This window comes from Aptenodytes patagonicus, chromosome 4 (genome assembly GCF_965638725.1).
Source record: "Aptenodytes patagonicus chromosome 4, bAptPat1.pri.cur, whole genome shotgun sequence".
NCBI lineage: Eukaryota > Metazoa > Chordata > Aves > Sphenisciformes > Spheniscidae > Aptenodytes > Aptenodytes patagonicus.
In genome coordinates, this window is record NC_134952.1 from 60,803,138 (window position 1) to 60,823,954 (window position 20,817).

The following is a 20,817-nucleotide window of genomic DNA, read 5'->3' on the forward strand; positions in this document are numbered from 1 at the left end:
ATTACAATTTTGGTCGTCTTTTTTTTTTCCTGAAGATTCAGAGTTAAATTGGATGCTTAAGTTCACTAGGAAGCACTTGAAAAACTGGGCCACTTGTTTAAATGCTCCATGTGAATCTGGGAGTCTCAGCTGAGTGTGTGCCAAAATATTGCCACAGAACAATAGGGAACAGCTTGTGCAGCATGTTAAACTGAGTCTGCATGAAGGCAAGGCTATGAACTCTTTCTCTCTAGCACTAAATGTGCAGCTATCTCTTATAGGAAGATAAGAGTTAAGAAAACCAAACCCCACCTTGGCAAAGCAGAAAAAGCCCTTTCTATTTCTCTGTCTAGAACATTTAGGGTTTTTTTACCTGGTACTGTTAAAACAGCACCATTAAAACGTTCCACATAGTCAGAAGCATTGCTTTGCAATCCAGGCAAAATATCCCCAGAATATCAGCAATTCAGGTATCTGTCCTGGTCTGGGATAACGGACAATTAGAATAGTAAGCAGGAAGGACTGGGCGTTTCAGTGTCCTTTTACATTAACGACTTTCTAGTTGACTACAAAGACAGCATTGTTTTGAGCCTCTCCATAACTTGTGAGTAGCTTTAGCTCCTTTTCCAATTTTTTCCCTCCTATGGGCCGTGTCTGAAGATGTGAACCTCTCTGTCAGTAATAGAGATGTTACAGACCAAACTAGACGGAAGGAAGAGGGTGGCATAGCTTTTGGAAAAAAATGGCTGACCCTCCAACTGGAGTAGACAGACTCAGATCTTGTACAGAGATGCCCTCATGTCATAGTCAACTTGATGCGCAAATTTTTATATAAACTTAAGAAAATTATTAAAGTTCTGTCTCTGAGAGAGCTTTTTGTTGCTGTGTATCACTGTAGTAGTGTATCTTCCTCAAAAAAATGTCATTTCCATTCTAAAAATCACATGGAACTTAAGGTGTGAGGAGGAGTTAAGTAGATTGCACCTTGCTTTATTGGTACCCTAAGTATATGCTTCAGAACCAAATTTCTTTTCTTGGAAAAGTAAGCTATGATCATTGTAAAACTGAACAGTTTGTCCTTTGACTTTTTAATCTTTAGACTGACTCACAAGAATTGAAAAACATTGTTGGTTGCACCATAGGTATGAGTCCTGATAATGCAGCTGGCAATTGCTTTGTCCGAAAGTCCGATAAGTGCTCTTCTCAGCTGAGCAGATATTTTAATGGAATTATTTCATTTAAAAGAACTTCATTTAAAGTCATGTGTCATTATGAGAAGCAAACCAACAGAATGAGAGCCTGTCATGTAATATGAATTACATGTAATATGAATTACATATGTTGGATTTGTCCTGGTTTTGGCAGGGATAGAGTTAATTTCCTTCCTAGTAGCTGGCACGGTGCTGTGTTTTGGATTTAGGGTGAGAACAATGTTGATAACGCACCAATGTTTTAGTTGTTGCTAGGTAGTGCTTACACTAGTCAAGGACTTCTCAGCTTCCCATGCTCTACTGACTGCTCTACAGAAGGCTGCAGGTGCACGGGGGGCTGGGAGGGGGACACAGCCAGGACAGCTGACCCAAACTGGCCAAAGGGATATTCCACACCATATGACGTCATGCTCAGCGTATAAAGCTGAGGGAAGAAGAAGGAAGGGGGGGACGTTTGGAGTGATGGCGTTTGTATTCCCAAGTAACCATTACGTGTGATGGAGCCCTGCTTTCCTGGGGATGGCTGAACACCTGCCTGCCCATGGGAAGCAGTGAATGAATTCCTTGTTTTGCTTTGCTTGTGTGTGCGGCTTTTGCTTTACCTATTAAACTGCCTTTATCTCAACCCACAAGTTTTCTCACTGTTACCCTGCCAATTCTCTCCCCCATCCCACCGGGGGGGGAGTGAACAAGTGGCTCTGTGGTGCTTAGTTGCCGGCTGAGGTTAAACCACAACAGATTACAAATAATCAAGATGAATAGCACATACCTACCTGCGTACGTGGCTATGCTGATATAATTGTCCTATCACTTCATTTCATTCTCCCTTTCCATTTTTTAGTGCCCTACTTTTTTCTTGTGTCTAATACCAGCAGATGCGCTCTCTGGGCAAGGACCAAGCCTCTACTCTGTCTAAAGCCATTAAGCTGCTCTTGAATGTAAGTATATAAATAGAAAAAAGTTCTGTGAGGAAGAAGCATCCTATGTCTAAACGTTCCCCTCAGACATAGTAATAAATGTGGGCCTGCACTTCTCTGCTCTACTTCTTGGTCTCTCTACAGTGAATAGAAATGTTGTTATTATTGACTTCAGAAGGAACCAGAAATAGCCTGAAAAGAGCATATACAAGTAGTAGTATGTATTTCTAAAAGACATTAGGACAGAAGGCTGAAAAGTTGCCTTTTATATCCATTTTCATTTATTAGGTTTGTTGGTATTTTTTGTGGCTTCTATTGCCAGAAGCTCTTGGAAGAAAGTTCTTTTTAGTAAAGGAAGATTCTTGCTCAAGTCTATCACTGGCGTTTGAGGAAAAGAAAAAGGTGAATTAAAGTGAGAAGAGAAAGAAGGTTCTGCAGGAAATACCTGGCTGTACAACAATATCCCATCCTGTAGCTTATCCTGTAAAACACCAGTACTTAAACTTCTCCAGGGACAGCAGAGGCAGTGATCCTACAAACTTAAAAGTGAATTGGTGCATAAGATCCAATCTCATTTGACATCTGCTTATCAGCGGAGAAGATCTTGGACAAGGGGTTAAAACCTTGAATTGGATCCAGATAGCCCAAGGCACTATTTGATTATTTCCCCAAATCTAAGCCTCTTTGGCTCCATTTGGTGTTAGATATAAAAGATGCAACTCCTTAGCTTGTTTTAAAAGAACAGTGAAATATTGCTTTGATCATCTGTAAGATCTGAAATTCCTGGGTTTCATTGATTTTGCTTGTGCTGCTTTTTCTTCAGTGCAATCTTTACCAAGTGCTAAATTTTCCTGGTATGTTCATTTATGCTCTTGGCAACCTGTACTGCTGCATACAAGCTCAAAATAACATGTTATATGCCTGAAGAATAAAGATGTCCTCATCCTTGTGTAGAAACACCTACTATTTTGGTTGCTGCTGCTCGTAATAAAAAATAATTTAGATATAAGGACTTACTGTTGGCCAATAAAATTGTACTCCCAGATCAGCTTGGTTTTGCTAAAACAGAACAAAATATTTTATAGCATTCTTTCTGTGTGAAAACATTTGGCTGGTTGTTGCTCTGAAGGACATGACTCCCAAATAACATCAAATATATATTACTCGCGTCAGAGCCCTCCTCCTAATGTGACACTCCCTTTCAGGCAAACTTGCTAACTGGTACTCCAGTGCATATACCTCACCACCCCTCACATACACACCTGTTTGTGAAAGTGTGTGTGGCAAGTGATTTACGATCTTGCCTGGGAATCAGTCAACTGATCTCTGTCTATCTTCTCAACCACTGCAGCAGCTGTTGGCAGTGGCTGTGGGGAGGTAAGGACTGATGAAGACAGAGCTAGTCTTTGAAAGAGAGAGATAGTCCATGCAGGGCAAAACAGATGAAGTAAATGTGGTTGAAGTCCCAAAGACATAGCTTGTTCTATTTCCATTTTGCAGGCAAATAGATTCAACTGGGGGGGAGGAAGGGAAGGAAGCAAGATCTATAATTGTCGACTTTCTTTCATCCCCCAATCTCTTGATTCATTTTCAAATGCCTTAATATAACTACAATCCTGTTTACAAAGTGGAGGAAAAAAGGATTTTTTTAATATAATAGTAAATGAAACAGTTTATGCCGCTGCAATTGTTTTCTCTTTTATCAGCTTCATCACCCTGGCCAAGAAAATGAAACAGGTAACAGACTTGCAAGTAACCTAAATACATGTTGACAGACAATTCCTCTGAGATTCCATCTCCAACTGAGCAAAAATGTTTAACTGTCATCTCTTCCATTAACTTGGTTTCATTTATGAGACTTTTCTAGTGCTGGAAATCATGCGAGAAATTATTTTTCTGTGACTCAGCATGATTTCTGATGCACCTTCAGCAGCAAAGGACCACATAAATTTATATAGCAGAACAGATCAGAAATCTTCTCGGTCTACTGTTCTGCTTCTCAGTGGCTTGCATTGGATGCTTCATAAACAGCATCACTATGAATGCCACTATGAAAGAGATATATGAGAGATTAACATGAAAGGTTTTCTTCTAATCTGTGTCAAATTTACTGCCTTTGAAAGCTCTATGAGTTTCCTTGCTATTATATTATGGGATAGGTAAACTATCTTAATCTAAGCTACCCATTATTTTTACACTGTTATCATATCCTATTGCTCTTTTTGCAGATTCTCAAGCACTTTGCTATTGACTGTTATGGAATTGCTCCCAGTGCACACAGTTGTAACAGAGCAAGATTCAGTGTCCTAATCTCTTTTAGTGATTAAAAGGATGATTAATCCTTCCATTCTGTTTGTCTTGCCAGTTAGTTTGATGCCTTCTTTTATTTCCACTATATCTTTTTCAGTAAGATGAGAAACCCACAATTTACTGTAAGTGAAAACATGCCTTCAACTGAAAATACTGTTTTCCACAGTAATCTCCATTACCTGCTCAGTGAAGCTAGTATCATACTTGGATTTAGTACTATCACTGCATGCTGAGCAGACATCATTACTGGGCTGACTAATGCTTCGTTATCATTTATTCAGCCTCTGAACTTCCTCCTGCTTCTAAAGGAGAAAGCAGTACAAATAAGCCTGCCCTGAAGGTTAACAGTTTCAGGCTGGGGCCAGTCAAGGTAGGAAGGAAATTTTACATCTCTCCTCCATCAAAATGCTTTTCTTCTCATGCCCTGCTATCTAGATGTACAAACGGATCAATATAACCCGGTACCGAATGACACAGCAGTGCTCAAGGGCAGAGGTGGCACCTCAGGGAACTGCAACTCATATCAGATAGATTAGAAGTAGTGCCCTGAATTGCAAGTGGAGAGAGGAGGTCTTCTAAGGTATCACCCTCACAAAAAAAAGTTAAGAGAGTGGTAAGCAAGTTTTTCATTCTAAGAGGATAAAATGCCTCCAGAAGTTTTCAGGGAATTTCCCACTGAATTTCTAAACTGCAGTATTTTGTTTTCCTGTGGGCCTGCTGGTGTCCCAACATATCCTAGAGGTTAGACTATAAAAGCTTGTTGCTCTTCTCACTTTTGCTTAGGAAGTTGTTACACAAGATGTATGTTGAGTGAGTTTGAAAGAATGTCCATATAAGTTAAATTGTATTTTGTTGATACAGTAGAACTCTCCTCGGGCATGTTTTTTAAGACAAAAAGGAAATTTCATATTGGAAGATAGACTTTGAAGTACAGAGCCATAAACTGTAACAATTTTAATGACCAGTGTTGACAAGAAATGGGGTACTAAAATGTAAAAATAATAAAACATGTTCAAATTGGAAAGTTGGAACTGTATTCACCAGGATCCAGACCATTGTTCTGGTTTTGTATTAAAGCTTAATGATTAGAATGAAAGAACCCAAGCAAGCTCATCTTGGTAGCAATGCAGTGGAAGATTAAATATGATATGATATGATATGATATGATATGATATGGCGAAGCAAATGAATACAGTTTGACTTGCTTTGTTTACACAAATAGTATAAGAGATGACATTCACATTTTAAGGCACAGAATCTACATCCAGGAATTTGAAACAGGAAAAAAACAATGGAAGGAAATAAAGTCTCTACTAAAGGTAACTCACAGTACTTCCTTGTGAAGAGTCTTCGAGGTAACTCGCTTCAGCCTTGACCCTAGTGATAAATAAAACATCCAGCACTGACCTGCTGGGGGAACACAGCAGAACCCAGTATAGGTGGTGGGACTGCACTGTGCTTCAACCGACATGTTATATACGGAGCCCGTCAGTCTGCAGCAGGAAATAACGCAGTCCTGCCAAGGCACCGAAGCTGACAGTACCCCACAGCTGGGGCCAGATTTCAAAGATCTAAATGGGGAAACAATTACGACTGAAGAAATCCTGACGGTCTTTCTCAAATCAGTTCAAAACATTTGCATTTCCAAACAAGACAAACCAAAAGGACTTGTTTTGTAGTTAAAAACTGTCATAGAAAAGATTGTGAGTGGAACACGGACCACTGCAAGCCAGTAATTACTAAGACTTGTGAACTCTAGGGGATAATGGTTGCTAGAGGGTGTTCAAAGCCAAAGATGGAGACAAAATCAGTCATTACAGACATAGGAAAACACTGGACAAGGGAATTATTTCTGACACAGTTCATTTGTGACCTGGTGGAACACCACAACCGGTTTCACATTTCCCAAATTAATGTCCTAAACTTTTTTTTGGTAGAGGGCCACAGGGGAGAAGTCTACAAGTGCAGCTCTGCCAGAAAGCAGTCACTACAGCAGATTGCTTCATGCCTTCTTTTTTTGCAATGACAAATCTAACAAGGAGTGTTAGTTTAGCATAAAGAGAGCCAGATTCCTCCTGATGGAGGCAGAGAGGCTCCATTTATTATGGTATCCCTAAATCTTGTAGCAGGGGCAGCTCAGAGAACAGAAGAAAATCAGAGGTCCTTAGATTCTGCTGCCCTCATGTCACCTTAATGTCCCTGGACACAGGGAGCCAAAGACCTCCTTGGCATAGGCCCAGTAAGTGTTTCATGTTATTCCAAGGATGGACTTGGCTTGGAGGAGTTTCATTTGTTGTGAGTTGCAGTGGAGGGGGTTTTTTTTCTTTTTTTTTTTTTTAATATACTTCATTTATTTACATGTCTTTGATGCTTTCTAGAGCAACTCTTTTCTCATTGTCAGCTTCAATTAAGGATTTCCTGGGACTGTGACTTCTCCCTGAATGCCTACAGCAGGTCTGTGCTAGTGCTGATCCTGGCTGTCACCTGTGGAAATTTTATTCCATTTTCCAAACTTAAAATTGGAAATTATATTGGAAATGAATGGCTGACAATTTGGGCATAAAAATTAGGATTCATTTATATTCCTGGTAGTTGTCTGAAAAGATATCTGGATATTGCTCCTACAGGCACGTACATGTCCCCACCAGCAATGTCATGACAGAGCAGGATGACTTCATACCCCTCTCCACTTTAGGTAGCCAAAGGGGCAGGGTTAAGCTAGTGTGGTAATTCTGGTGCAGACTAAGAACAAAATCCTAACTTAAGGCAAAATTGCTTCAATTAAAAATCAACACCAAACAAATGATAGCAGGTGTTAGCATCGTCCAGGTGACTGATAAGATTGTTTTAATCTCTTTTCAGCTTTTTAGAAATTAAACTAAAGCAATTTAAACCCCTCCAAGCTTGGCCAGCACTTGCCTGCAGTCATGCTTGTGGTTTATGCTGGAGCAGCTTGGGGTGAGCTTTCTTCCAGTTTCCACATGGGGATTCATCATCTTATGCCCATGGGGAGAGAGTAGACAAAGTATCTATACCCTGTTGATGAAGACCATGGTGCTCTCCTCTCCGGGGGGGCAGATCCTGTTCCCTGCCCCTTTCTGCCTGGAGACAGGCAAGCAGAGGGAGCACTGGCATTGCCTTTGGGACCTCTGCCCTCCTTTATTGCTCCTGTGTAGAGGAATTAATAGTTTGAGCCCTGTCTTATCCTTGGACATGTATATTGAGTCATTGGTCCCTAGCTGCCTTGGCAGCTAGGCAGCTTCTTAGCACTGCTAGCTGACCCCAGTGGTGTCAGCTAGGAACAAAGCATATTTCTGATATGGCAGGGATAAGTCTGCTCATAACTACCACTATCAGAAATATATTATACCTATTTTTGGCTGCAACTAGGCTTGAACCTCAGTCTTTATAAAGAGAAGATCAATGCTAGAGCTTGCGTATAACTGCACTACTGCTCTTGACTGGCAGAAGACACCAATAATCTCTGCTATTTGTTGAGCTAATTTGTTTGTCACTCCTCATTGGCTTGTAATGGCTTTTACTGCTAGTGTTGTTTTTAAGGCTTAAGATAAGAAATACATATATTTTTGCTGTTTAGGACAAGCTCATCCACATATGTTTTCTAGCTGTTCCTGAGGGAGGTAATTGTTACCAGTGAAGAAATCTGCAACTCTCTTCATATTTACAGTAAATAACCTGCTCTGCAGTCTATAAGCTCAAACAGCATTTTTCATCTTCAGATTAAAAAAGTAACATAAAACCTCACAGCTAAAGAGAATGAAAATGGGAGTGATGTAAAAAGCATGCCTGAAATCAAGACACATTTACTATCTCATCACTTATGGCCTGCTCTGGCTTAAGATGTCTTATTTAAAATTTATTCTCCCTCTTTTTCCTTGTCCTCTCCAGTCAGAACAAAAGAAAAGCTGAAATGGTTTTAAATGTTAAGACCATGATCTTCAATGCTGGCTCTGTTGCTAGAAGTTAAATTCTTACCCAATCCATTAAAGGGCACTGGTTTCCCATGTCATATCTAGTTTTGATCACAGCAGAGAAATGGGAAACAATAAAAACAGACATAATGTGAAACAGATTTTTAGCTTTCTGCTTGATTTTTTTTTGCATTGGTTTTTCGCTTCTGAAAATATCTGAGTAAGAGTTAACTTGATGCTCTGCAAAAAAGACCTTTTCTTTTCTCTGTTCCTGTTGGAAAACCTTGCCTTTAAAACAAGATGCTATATAAATAGTAGTGTGCTGTAAGAGTGCTGATGCGGATTGGGTGGCTAAAGCTCCCCGTGGTGGCTGGCGATATTTCAAAGGGAGACTTATAAAGCTTGTGAGCAGATTCATTTCTAAACAGACTGGATGAAGTCTATACTGGAAAAGCTCCTTCCCTGATTCAATGCATCTCACTCGGAGCATGTGTTGACTGATTCTAGGGCCCAAGTCAACCCATCCAGGTGAAACTTCATCCATCTCAAAAAAAAAAAAAAAAAAAAGAGTCTAAGGAGGCAGAGAGTTGTAACTGATGTGAAGAGTGATGTTAATCTGTCTCCTAATAAACTAAAACAGGAGGCATGAAGCCAAACTGATGTGCCTGATTAAAAATCTACTCAAGTGGGCTCCATAAGTGAAGAAAAAGTGTTAAGAGATCTGGGGACTGGGGTTTCTATTCTACACTGTTTTCCTTTAGTTCAGCATCAAACAAGGTCAAGACTACTGCTGTACTGTTTCATACTGCATTAACAACATCTTGCTTGCAGGCTTAGCAAGGCCTTACTTACAGTAAGTTCCCCCAAGCAGAATCAGGCTCTATGCAATTAATTTGTTTTGATGAAGCACCACATCATGATGACATGCAGTAAATGCTAAATTAGATCTTTAGTACATAAATCATATAACTGCATATTTAGAAGTGTCCCTCAAAGCAAGGGTTCACAGGCAGCACTGTAATTGCGCTGACCAGCAAGGCAATGCTATCCCACACTACCAGCTTGCATGCATGGTTATAAGCAATCTCCTGGAAATTGGCCCTATGAGAGGGGGAGAGGAATTAGACATGTTTTAAAGTTTGAAGTCAGTGATCAAAATTTATTGTTCCACTGTGCACTCTTCTGCCCATGACTGCCTCGAATTACTCGGCAAAGGTAAATGAGCCTAGAAAAGAGGGGAAACAGTTGAAAAGGCCTTGAAAGATGTATGTGATTTTTGCTGGATTTTTGAGACTTTGGAGATGTCATTTCACAAACTATAGGGTGGAAGTTCAAGGAAATCTTTGCTAGTAAGGGGAAAAAGTAAAAAAAATCCAAACCTCAAAAACCCAAACAAGACACAGCAGGGGAAAAAAAGGAAGAGGTAGTGGCAAAGGTTGAGGGTTTGGAGCAGTTACACCTCTATCTGCAAACTCTTTCTGAAAGCTGCTGACAGAGCTTTGGCATCTGATCATCTCCTAACTGCTGATTAACATAGCACTGTTTTATATTTAACTCAGGCCAGAGCAGGAGGGGCTGGGGGTGGGGTTGCGCTGCTTATAAGGGGAGCACGGCAGGAACAATGTTCTTCTGTGTTGGTTCCCTCCGTCTCCCAGCCCAGCTGCGCTCCTTTTGATCATTCACATTTCCTCCAAATGCATGTTGTCTTTAATTAATTGAGTGTCTTGTGGAAAGCGAGGTGGGGGAGACGGGCAGAGAACAGCTATAGCTACACAATTAAAATACAAACCAAGTCTGCTGAGTTTACTGAATGCAAGTGCTGAAGTGACTAATAAGCTTTTTTATGGTTAATGTTTTGCTCTGAGAACAGACCCAGGAACAGAGATGGAGGGCATGAATTTTGAGGATGAGAAGTCCAAGAGGTACTGCATGAAGACAAAGCATGTGGCTGTCATCTGTGGCGTCGTGGTCATTGTAGGTCTTGCCGTGGGGCTTGGCGTGGGATTGAGCAGACCTAAATCTCAGCAACCTTCAGAGGGAACAGATCAGCCAACAGACCCTCCTCCCCCAGTGGATTTGGGTCCCTGTCCTCCTAAAAATGATGAGACTGGAGACTGGAGACATTTTAGGCTACCCACTTATGTCAAGCCTGTCCACTATGATCTGGAAATGAAGCCTAAAATGGAGACAGACATTTACACTGGGACAGTCAGTATTTCTATTGCTTTGGAAAAATCTACCAGCTACCTGTGGCTCCACCTGCGAGAGACCAAGATTACAGAAATGCCCACACTCCGGAAATCCTCAGGACAGCAGATTGCTCTGAACGACTGCTTTGGGTACAAGCCGCAAGAGTACATAGTGATGAAGGCAGAAGCAGAGCTCTCTGTCACTGATGAAAGTGATCCCTATATACTCACCCTGAAGTTTCAAGGCTGGCTGAATGGTTCCCTGGTTGGGTTTTATAGGACCACCTACACTGAGAACGGACAGATCAAGTAAAGCAGTTTTATTTATTAACCTTTCTTCTCTATTTCTACTTGCTCAGGCCTGCTCTATTCCTGTTTCAGCTTCTCAGTCTTGTCTCTCACCAACTTGCTGACATTTCTGGGCTGTTCTTTAATTTTCTCATTCCCTAAGGAAGATGCTGCATTCAAAACCTGTTGACAAGTGAATGTGGGGTGGAGAGATGAGGGGTTTGTTACTATTATTCTGAAAAACCTTTTCAAACTCTACTGGTCCCAGGTTACCTCTGAGCTTTACGAATGGCTCCCTCAGAAAGCTGGAGGGATTGAGGCCTTTTCTTATCTCTGTAGTACAATAAATAGCATACAGCTCTCACCACTCTCTCCTGTCACTCCCCAAGGTAAAAGTTTCAGTACAAAATGCTCTTGTGATAGTTTTCCTGACATCGTGCCTCCTTGATGTTGTAAGCCTGAGGAATATCCAAACCAGAACTTTCCTGTCCCTCCTGCAGCTGATTTAAATTATGGGTAGGAAAGTCCAAACAATGAAGGTTATCTTTGACTAGGGTTTTTTGTGCTCCAGCTCTTCCTTTTTAATATATCAATAGTTATTGAAAGATTACAAAGCCTCTGCCAGTTCATTTAACCCATTCCACTTCCCAGGTCTGCACTACTTCAAGGTGGAAGCTTGAAAAAGCCATTGCCCGCTGCTCAGAGGCATTTCTTTGCAGTTAACGTATGGAGAGGACACTCATCCATTTTCCAATATTCACGTTTCTGAAGTGACTAATTCCAGCCTTTATGGCTAGAAGATAAACTTGGCTAAACTTTTCCAAGGCCCTGTAGCAGGAATACAGAGACAAACACTGGCGTGTTTTCACAGCACTTGTTTGCCCTCCTGGGACAATGGTGTCATGAGTGAGAGTCGCATCAGCTCCATTCAGCCTCTCACAGGCAATGCCAGGAATAGCAGCAGCGAGAGGCACCAGCAGCAGCAAATCCAAGAGGCAGAGGAAAAAGCAAGCATTGATTTTTCATACTTAAATATAGGTATCTGATCTGGGAAGAAGCCATATAGAGAACAGCTTGAACCCCTGCCAGCTCTTTCCCTCTTGTTTTCCTCCATCTACACCTCAGTATTGCTCTGACTCAGAAGGTGCTTTGGTTTTATACTTTGAGCATCTGACATCCCCACAGCAGTTTTAGAGTGTAACCTCTTAGCATCTTTCTAAGTGGAGGTGTATTACTTCCTTTTTATTGGTGAAGGATACCTAGATATTAAATGAATTGCCCCAGGTCTGTCACAACTCCAGAACAGCAGGACCAGAATACAGGTCTCCTGAGTCACAGAGCAGGAGAGGTGAGTGCCCATCCCTCAGATCCAGACAGTGTAGGAAGACAAGGACCAAGCATTTGACGTCAGGAAGAAAGAACTTCATAAGCTAAAGAAAGCATAAAATGTGAGCTCACTTCAAGAGGGTTCCTACTTCTTGGTTTGGATGCTGGAATCTACAATTGCAAGGATGATCCTAGCCAGCAGTCTGAAAACACTCAATAGAGAAAGCAACTTGAGCATGTGAGTTTGTTTGTTAGGCTTGAGAAGGGATCTAATAAGAATGAGTGAATGGTGATTTCTGAAATGCTTTTCATTTTGTTAAGTTTGGGCAGATTGTTTGTGGGGGTGGAAGAGGCGATGTACATGATAGTGATAAGTACAGCTTTGAAATGAAAGCAACCACCAGCCAAGTTGCTGCTATGCACCATGAGAGTAGGTGATAGGATGGAGTGAGGAAGGACGGTGAGGGAAGGGTTTTATTACTTATTAAAACTGCACTTTCCCCTGGCTTTCTACTCAAAACCAATGCTGACTGGAATTAGGTTTTTTTATTTCACCTTTGCCTGAGGCAGACATCACCCTTGGAAAATTTCAACCAAATAGTTCCTTTTTTGTCATGTTGTAAGTAAATACAAATCAGATCAGGTAATAGCAAAAGTCAAGCAAGACTATTAATAGCGGATGTTAGAGAGAAGGGGGCTGAGGTGAAAATGAGAGCCAACGTGTAATTAACCTACTCCCCCATCCCTTCTGGGCAGTGTTAGAAGCAGTGGGACCTTTTGAGAGAATTAATAACACTGGAAAGTCAGCTCCCAGGGCTGAGCTGCTCCCCAGCTGTCTATCTGTGAAGGCAAAGGTTTGCCAAAGCATTGCTATAATGCCTTTTGTTTACAAACTGGGCACAAGTCCAGGCTCTGCTGTTGCTTAGATTCAACTCTCCCACCACATTTTGTGGAAAACAGGTAGACATCTGCTGAACATGCCTGCAAGTCTGGGATCGCTGGGATGCTTAGGGATAAGAACACCTCATTTGGGAATCCTGTTCAGACAGATCACACAATCCCCATCAGGACAAAGGTGCTTTTGGACATGCCCAGAAGCAGATCTTGAGATACCTTGGGAACACAAGGTATTAAATTGACTTGTGCGTGCGGGTAGGGATCAGGAAAGCAGAAACTTTGAGAACGCAGATTTTAGACATAGACCTGCCTAGATCCTCCTGTGGGTGCCTGAATCCAGCTGTAAGCACTGAAGTCCTTTGGTAAAGCTATTCCTCTGTTTGCGCATTTCATTTCCCCATTGATGAAAGGGAAATAACAGTCCTTCCCTACTTTGCATGATGCAGTGAGCATAAATATGTTACAATTGTGTTATTTTCAGACATTAGGGAAAGGAGCACAACAAGAGTCCTTGCCTTGTGTAAGGGGTTCTTTTAACTCATTAGTTCCTCTCAAGGAATGTGCTAAACCCCCCTTTTATTTTCTCCTTAATATTACACATAATACAAACATGTCACAGCAGCTGGTTTTGATTTTGCATTACTATTAGTGACAAGGTATGGCTTCCCTTTTATAGGAATTCTCGCTGTCCTCCATAAGAGGAGAACAAGAGGCTTAGAAAAGATACTCAGCTGGGCACATCTCTAACAGGGAGACTTGCATTTAGGATTTTATTGATTAGGGAAAGGCAAAATATTCTTTAGTGTACAGAAGTAGCACTCTTGGATTTCTTCCTCAAGGAGAAAATTTTCTCAGAAGCAGCGATGAATCTGAATTTAGAGAAAGACTAGGAGAAAAATGCTTTAAATAGCTCAAGGGGATGGGATTTTGCACCAACCCTCTGTGCTTTGGGAGAAAAAAAAAAAGGGAAATTCATCATGGTTCTAAATGCAGCACTGTTTTATTTTGGGAACAACAGCTGGATGCAGTCTCAGCCAGATCTTCACTTCTTATTACTATGATATTTACAACTGTCACCTCTAGTTCACATTTAAAGGTCTGGACATCAACAGCAAGTAGAAGGGCAGAAGCCACCAAGCAGTGAAGAAAATCTTACCTAAAAACTACATTATACAGTTTGGAAGAGAAATTATAGCATTTCATGTTTCTAGTGCCACTTCTATGCATGCCATAGCCTGGAGTTCTCATCATCTACCCCATAGGAATGGTAGTGCTAAGGTTTTGCACTGCTGATGTCTGTCTGCTTCCACAAATATATGAGGATAGATGGATTATCACCTTATAAATCAACAGAGATATCACAGTGTTATCAGTCTGTAGGAACAAGATATAAATGTGTCAAAATATATAGCCAATTTTTTAAGCAATAGCTGTGAAATATTGCCCTGGGGACTTGAAGTTAACTTAATTGTGAAATAGCTTTCAAATCCTACAAAAAGCAGAGAGTGACATCAAACAATTTACCAAGCAAAAGAAACTCTGAGCCTGAAGTTATGTTAAGGTGAATGTTCATTGTGCTTTCTGCCCATGAACTTTTGAGTTACTATTCCAATGAACATGAACGGTAAGAACCCAGACATATTACCTCCATCAGGCTTGCAAATGACCCTTGCTGCTACAAGTTCCTAATGATCAGTTTAGTATTTAACCGTCACAGGGAAATGCCAAGGGCAACTGAAACATTGAAAAATTGGTTGTCAAGTGAGCTTGTAGGATTGCTGCAGATCTGTAATTTATGATGTACACTTTTAATTACTTTTTGGAAAGAAAAACTACCTTAATATAGTTGGAGCAGCTGTAGAAGTGCTGTCAGAAAATGCTCAACATTCCAGATTAATTGAAGAAGCATCTGTGATCCCTTTCACCATCAATCACTGGAGGATACACTCTGCCACTGTATGGTTCATTAATGGGGGAGCCTGAAGTCACTGTGAGAAACAAGCACATGATACGAACATTCACAACCTTCACCTTATTTTTTAATGTGGCCCCTATTGTCTAGCTCCTCCAGTTGGTTTTGCATAACTGAGATGACTTTCTAAACCCCCCAACGCAGCTAGCATAGCATCAGTTATGTACTAGGATGTTCACTTGAACTTTCCATGCTTTCTCCAGCAGTTTCATTAATGGAGTCAGGGAAGCATAACAGCACCAGCAGAAAACTGTATGTGGTAACCGTAGAAAAAGAAATACACAAGCAGGATGAGATTGTAGCGGCACTTATGGAATTCCAGGGTGTCTTCTCAGGAGATGTTCAAGACACCAATCCCAAGATATGCTCTAGTGGGTAAACAATTCATGGAGTGACTTAAGTAAACATCCCTATACCAGGACCTTAATTTCCTTTCAGGTGATACCACCAGTAGTTTATTTTAGGCACAAAAATCAATGGGAAAGATCATCAGGAAGGTGAGCAAAATTTTTACCATCCATGAGGGGTCATTTGTATCTTATTGCCTGGCTCCTAAGGTATTTCATGGTAAGCAATTGGCTTTACCTTTTGCTCTGAAACCTAGAGGATGTTGATGACAGACTTTGAGGTATACATGTTATATGTGCCTATATGATGTCAGCTTGTGCATTTCTGATGTCACCTACTTTTATGAATGGGCAAGTACACACAAATATTTGTAGTTGACTTTAGTTTGTGAAATTGCTAAAAAAATATGCTTAGAAATTGCAGATAAGATTTGAAAGGTATATAATGAAGGCTTGCCAATGTGTTGTTTGTTTAAGGAGCATTGCAGCTACTGATCATGAGCCAACAGATGCACGGAAATCATTTCCTTGCTTTGACGAGCCCAACAAAAAGGCAACTTACAACATATCTATCATCCATCAAGACGCGTACCAAGCACTTTCAAACATGCCAGTACAGGTATGTATTTCCCAACTCTGCTGTCTAAGTGGAATGGTTCTGTAAAGCCATTGGAAAGGTAGCATGGATCGCAAGGTCCTTGTGCATTCACAGACTCTACCATCCAGACACTGTAAAGCTAATGGTTAATAAATATTCCATAAAACAGGACTGGTTGGTTGGTTAGGACTCCCAGTGGTCCACCAGCACACAACATGGCAATACAGAGCCAAATCCAAAGCAGAAATGAAACGTCTCTTTTGTCTTTGGCTAGCTGGCCCTCTATTCAGATATTCTAGATGAGCATCCCCTACTAACTATAAATAGGTAATGGCAGGTTCTTCAGTCAAACCAGGTGGACTCTGAGAAGGAATACTCTGGAAGGCAGCTGCTTCCCAGATGGGAAGGGTAAAATAATCACTGAAACTACATAATGTTCCAAAGCAGGGGTCTGCTGATGACAATCTAATGGCAAAGGATCCTGCTAGCGAGAAAGTCTAGGATTATTATTTCTAATAACACAGGATCTGAAATCCCATCTGTCAGCTCATGGGTGTGGACGCTTGTTAGTTCACCATGACTGTAATTTCCTAAATAATCTATTTCTGGACCTGGTGGGTCAAATTCCAAGTTTTGTATGAAATTCAATGGCATCAATTATCTACCTCTGGGGCCTCTGGAAGAAGATTGAATGACTTTCAGCTGAGAGAGTTTCTAATGAATAGTTTAACTGAATGTGTAGTCCAATGTATAATTTCTAACGAATATGTTCTGAAGTGGGAGATAAAGTGCCAAGATTTAAAAAAAAAGAAAAAATAAAAAAAGAGCTTCCAGCCTCCAGGCTGTTGACATTTGCATCTTTCCAATCATTCCCCCACCCAGAAAACAAAGGTCTGCTTTACTGTGTACTGTTTTATTTAAAGAGTCCCCCAAACCTTAACTATCCCCTAGCAATGCAGCTGAGAGAACTATTACCAGTCTGATACAGCTGCCTCCCAGACCCTTTGCAAATTTAAAGCTCTGACCTATCGTTATTAAAAATATATCTATGATACCTGAAAGCTCACCAGACACTTTGATGAACAACACATGAAAGGAGAGTGTTTGCTGTACCTTTCCTCACAGACCTCAGATAAGTGAAGGTACTGGCAAGAAACATGAAGAGATGAGACTAGATATATCAAGATTTAGTGGGTTTTGAGATTTACTTTACACCTTTACACGTGGACCTTGCCTCTAGTATGGACATACAAAATTAAGCTTTCAAAGGGCTAGCTACCACTTGTTAATTAATTTGCTAAAATTCAAATGTAGATTATGCTGGATTCATACTCAGGTTTGACTAAGGGGGGATAGCAAGGCACTTTTTCATCTGGTGTGCTCACAAGATCAGTAGTTCTATTCTTAGTAGGGAAAGATCTTTGGGAAATCTTTTCAACAGTTGGAAATGTAATAGGTTGTAAATGCAAGGCATGTTGTGGGTTACAGATCCTGTAGTAGTTTTGGTGGTGTGGAGCTTTGTAATCAACATGGCAAAATCAGCTCAGCAAAATCTGAAACTTGTACATTTAATTTGCATTTTTCACTGCAGTGATTTTTTTTACTTTTTTTTCACTGAAGTTCTGACTTTGTTGAAAGAACAAAAGATATCAAAATAGAGTCAAAATGAGTCAAAAAATGGAAAAGTAGATTGCAAATATCTCTGTGAAAAGGGGTTTGTGAATATATCTGTGAAAAGGTTTTTTTGCTCATGGAATCATATTACCTGTAACATTCACTAGCTGTGCTTTATTTATATTGTATTTATAGCAAACAAACCTCCCGAAATATTGTATCCCTAGTAGAAGATTAGTGTCTTTTATATGCTGTTTGTTTTTGTCCTATTTAAGTCAGTTATCCACTCAGAAACATAAAAAAATTATCAGACGGGCAATGGCAGATAATGAATAGCAGAAATAAATATTTAGAGGATGAATCACATACAACAGGTTGCAGGTTTGGTCATACAGTTCAGCTGAGAGTTAAGGACATTTGGGAAAATCAGGAATGGTTTTTAATTGATTTACAAAATAAAAACTATGATCAACACTAAACCTTATGTACATTTAAACAACCCACCAATTAGCAGTGCTAATTTGTATCTGAATGAGTTCAGGATAGATTCATTAGGCTGGTCTTTATCCTAAGTAGCATCTCTGCAATCCCTGACTCCTACATGATGCATGTATTTAAGAGAGGAGAGAATCCAGTCTCTTCTCTAATCTGTCCAAAGTGATGTTATTTTATGCAACTATTTCAAGAACAAAACACACTAGCATACACTGAAATACTCCTGTTGGCAAAATTCCTGTGCATGTGAATGATGTCAAATCCTTGATGCAAAATTAGAACCAGGTGAACTTATTTAGTGCAGAAAAACAAAGTCCCATTTCGTGTATTGCAGTATTGCAGAAAAAACATTTTGTCTGTTCTCATGCCATCAGCAATGTGATGCCAGAAGAGGTAAACCTGGAGAGGTGATTTATCATTCCTATGTAGTTGCAGCCTTCATAGAAAAGTTGTACCCTCTTCTGCATGTGTTTGCAATTCCAAAAATCAAATTAATTATTTTTCCATTTCTGCAGCAAACTGTACAGCTGGACGGTGGCTGGACTCGGACAACTTTTGAGAAGTCAGTTCCCATGAGCACTTACTTGGTATGCTTTGCGGTGCACCAGTTTCAGTGCGTAGAGAGAACATCCGCTAGCGGAAAACGTGTAAGTCCTGTTGCAGCCTGAACATGGTTCAGATGACAGATGTACTGTGATTCGCATTTTAAAAAAAATGAATCATCTCTTTTTATAATACAAACAGGAACGTATTTTTCCCTTTCCTATAGCCTGTTTTATGCAGCCTATTTTATCAGATTAGGTGTTCACAGTGGTCCCTCTGACCTTGACTACATACAGTGTTTTGTAGTCCTTCCCTGTCTCCCATCTTGGTGAGATCCCAGTCCGTACCTCCCATACAAGCACAGGGGTGAGGAAGGAGCACTATTTCTCCAACCTCACCCCTGACTTGAAGCCCAGAGTCTAAGGGAGTGTACAAGTCCAGGGGTACAAGAGATTCACAGGCCATGGATACGAATACTTTACAGTTTTCTGTGAGTTACAAGGTGTGAATCTATGCACTTGATGTCTTCCTGTTTACAGTCATGGAGACATAGGACTACAGTGCCATATGCCATTATGTATTGGCTCTAATATTCTTTATTTTACAACAGTGGCTAAAGGCAACTGCCCAGTGTAAGCTCTTTACAAATAAGTATAGAAGTGATAGTGCCTGCCTCAACAGCTGGATATTTGGTAGGTGCCCTAATGAAGTGAGTATGTTTGAATCTGAATCCATAAAATGGAAATAGCTCCTTTATTTAGATGCAACAGGCAGTCCAATCCAGTTCTCACTTAGATTCAAATCTCCTGACGGTGCAGCTGATCAGACATAAGGAGATCACAAGACATTATGTTGAATCACAACCTGAAAGCCTAAATACAATTTGCCCCTCAACATAAACTCCTCATTTAGCCCAAATCTAGTCTGGGATGCTCAACCCACTGTTAATTATTTATTGGTTTACATCTTTTTTACATCTGAGACAGAGGATGATCCCAGAGCTGTATGCTCTTGCTGCTTCTCCTTCTTTCCCCTAAGGGCTGTAACACATTGCCTTGCGGTTCAGCTGAGCTGGCACCGCTTTCCTCCTCTTCTGGAGGCAGTGACACCAATGGACAGGGCATCTAGAGCAAGGCCCCAGCCAGACCACTGTTCCCCTAGCAAGTAAGCTCTTTCTGAGTTTCTCTATCCAAAAAAGCTCGGCAAATCCTTCCCTACTTAAGGCTGACCACTGATGTGAAAATCTGCGTTGTATAAATCTCCAAAGTGCTGATCCAGTTCTTAGCAGACTTCCTGGCATAGCACTGTGCGGAGGCCTCCCTCCTCTACACCCTTGCTAGCATCATGCTGTACACATATTATTTCTTGACAAATAACTAAGGCTAAATTACACTTAGTCAAGCAAATGGAGCCTGGTTTGAGATAGCAATGTAATATTCTTATATCCCTGCTGTTTGGCTGAATAATTTGCAAAACAGGAGAACGTTTTAGGCCACCCAGCCACACAATTTTGTTAACCAGATGCTCTTCAGTGCGGCTGCTCCATTCATTATCAGGGACAGGACTTTGGTTGTTTGGCCTCGATAGATATTCTCTAGAGTTTAGTTATTTTGAGAATCAGAATTTGTGCAGCTTTTGTAGAACATAGTGTGGTAGGAAAAAAAAACGTGCTGAAGACATATGTAAAACTCTTTATTTTGTAGATGCAAAAGTTAACATTCTCTGCTTGTCCATGCCACGCTCCAGAATATGGCTCTGAGGACAATATTTGGGGTTTTTTCCCCAAGTGAAACAGTAAAGCCCACAATGTTCCTGACTGGTTGTAGCTTTTCTAAATAGAAAGAAGTATTCACTGAAATGTGGTAATTAAAGCATGTATGTGTAGAAGCAGGGGTATGCGTGTCAGTACAGAGGTTGCCTGAAGAAACGTCTTCCAGTTCAGGCCTTGATTATTACATATTTTATTAATGCTATTCACTAAACAATTGTCTGAGGACTTGCCTGCACTAGAAAACTTCATTTTTAAGTGAGGTTAAAATCATAACCATTCCCTTCCTCTTAGTATAGATAGAGTTTTACCAATATAAAACATATGTGTAAGATTGTGTCATGGTTTAACCTCAGTCAGTCGGCAACTGAGCACCACACAGCCGCTCACTCACTCCCCCCCTGCCCCCGATGGGATGAGGGAGAGAATTG

General features: G+C 40.6%; 1 protein-coding gene across 2 annotated transcripts in view; it reads left to right on the top strand.

Annotated features, from left to right (window-relative positions):
- The first annotated feature begins 9,997 nt into the window (after positions 1 to 9,997).
- The window catches only part of ENPEP (glutamyl aminopeptidase), a 38,399-nt gene continuing 27,579 nt past the window's right edge, over positions 9,998 to 20,817 (top strand). For both annotated transcript variants that reach the window (XM_076336900.1, XM_076336901.1), the window contains exons 1-3: positions 9,998 to 10,847; positions 15,846 to 15,987; positions 18,591 to 18,722. In XM_076336900.1, the coding sequence (XP_076193015.1) occupies positions 10,234 to 10,847; positions 15,846 to 15,987; positions 18,591 to 18,722 (888 nt within the window). In that variant the 5' untranslated portion in view covers positions 9,998 to 10,233. The remainder of the gene's footprint in view (positions 10,848 to 15,845; positions 15,988 to 18,590; positions 18,723 to 20,817) is intronic.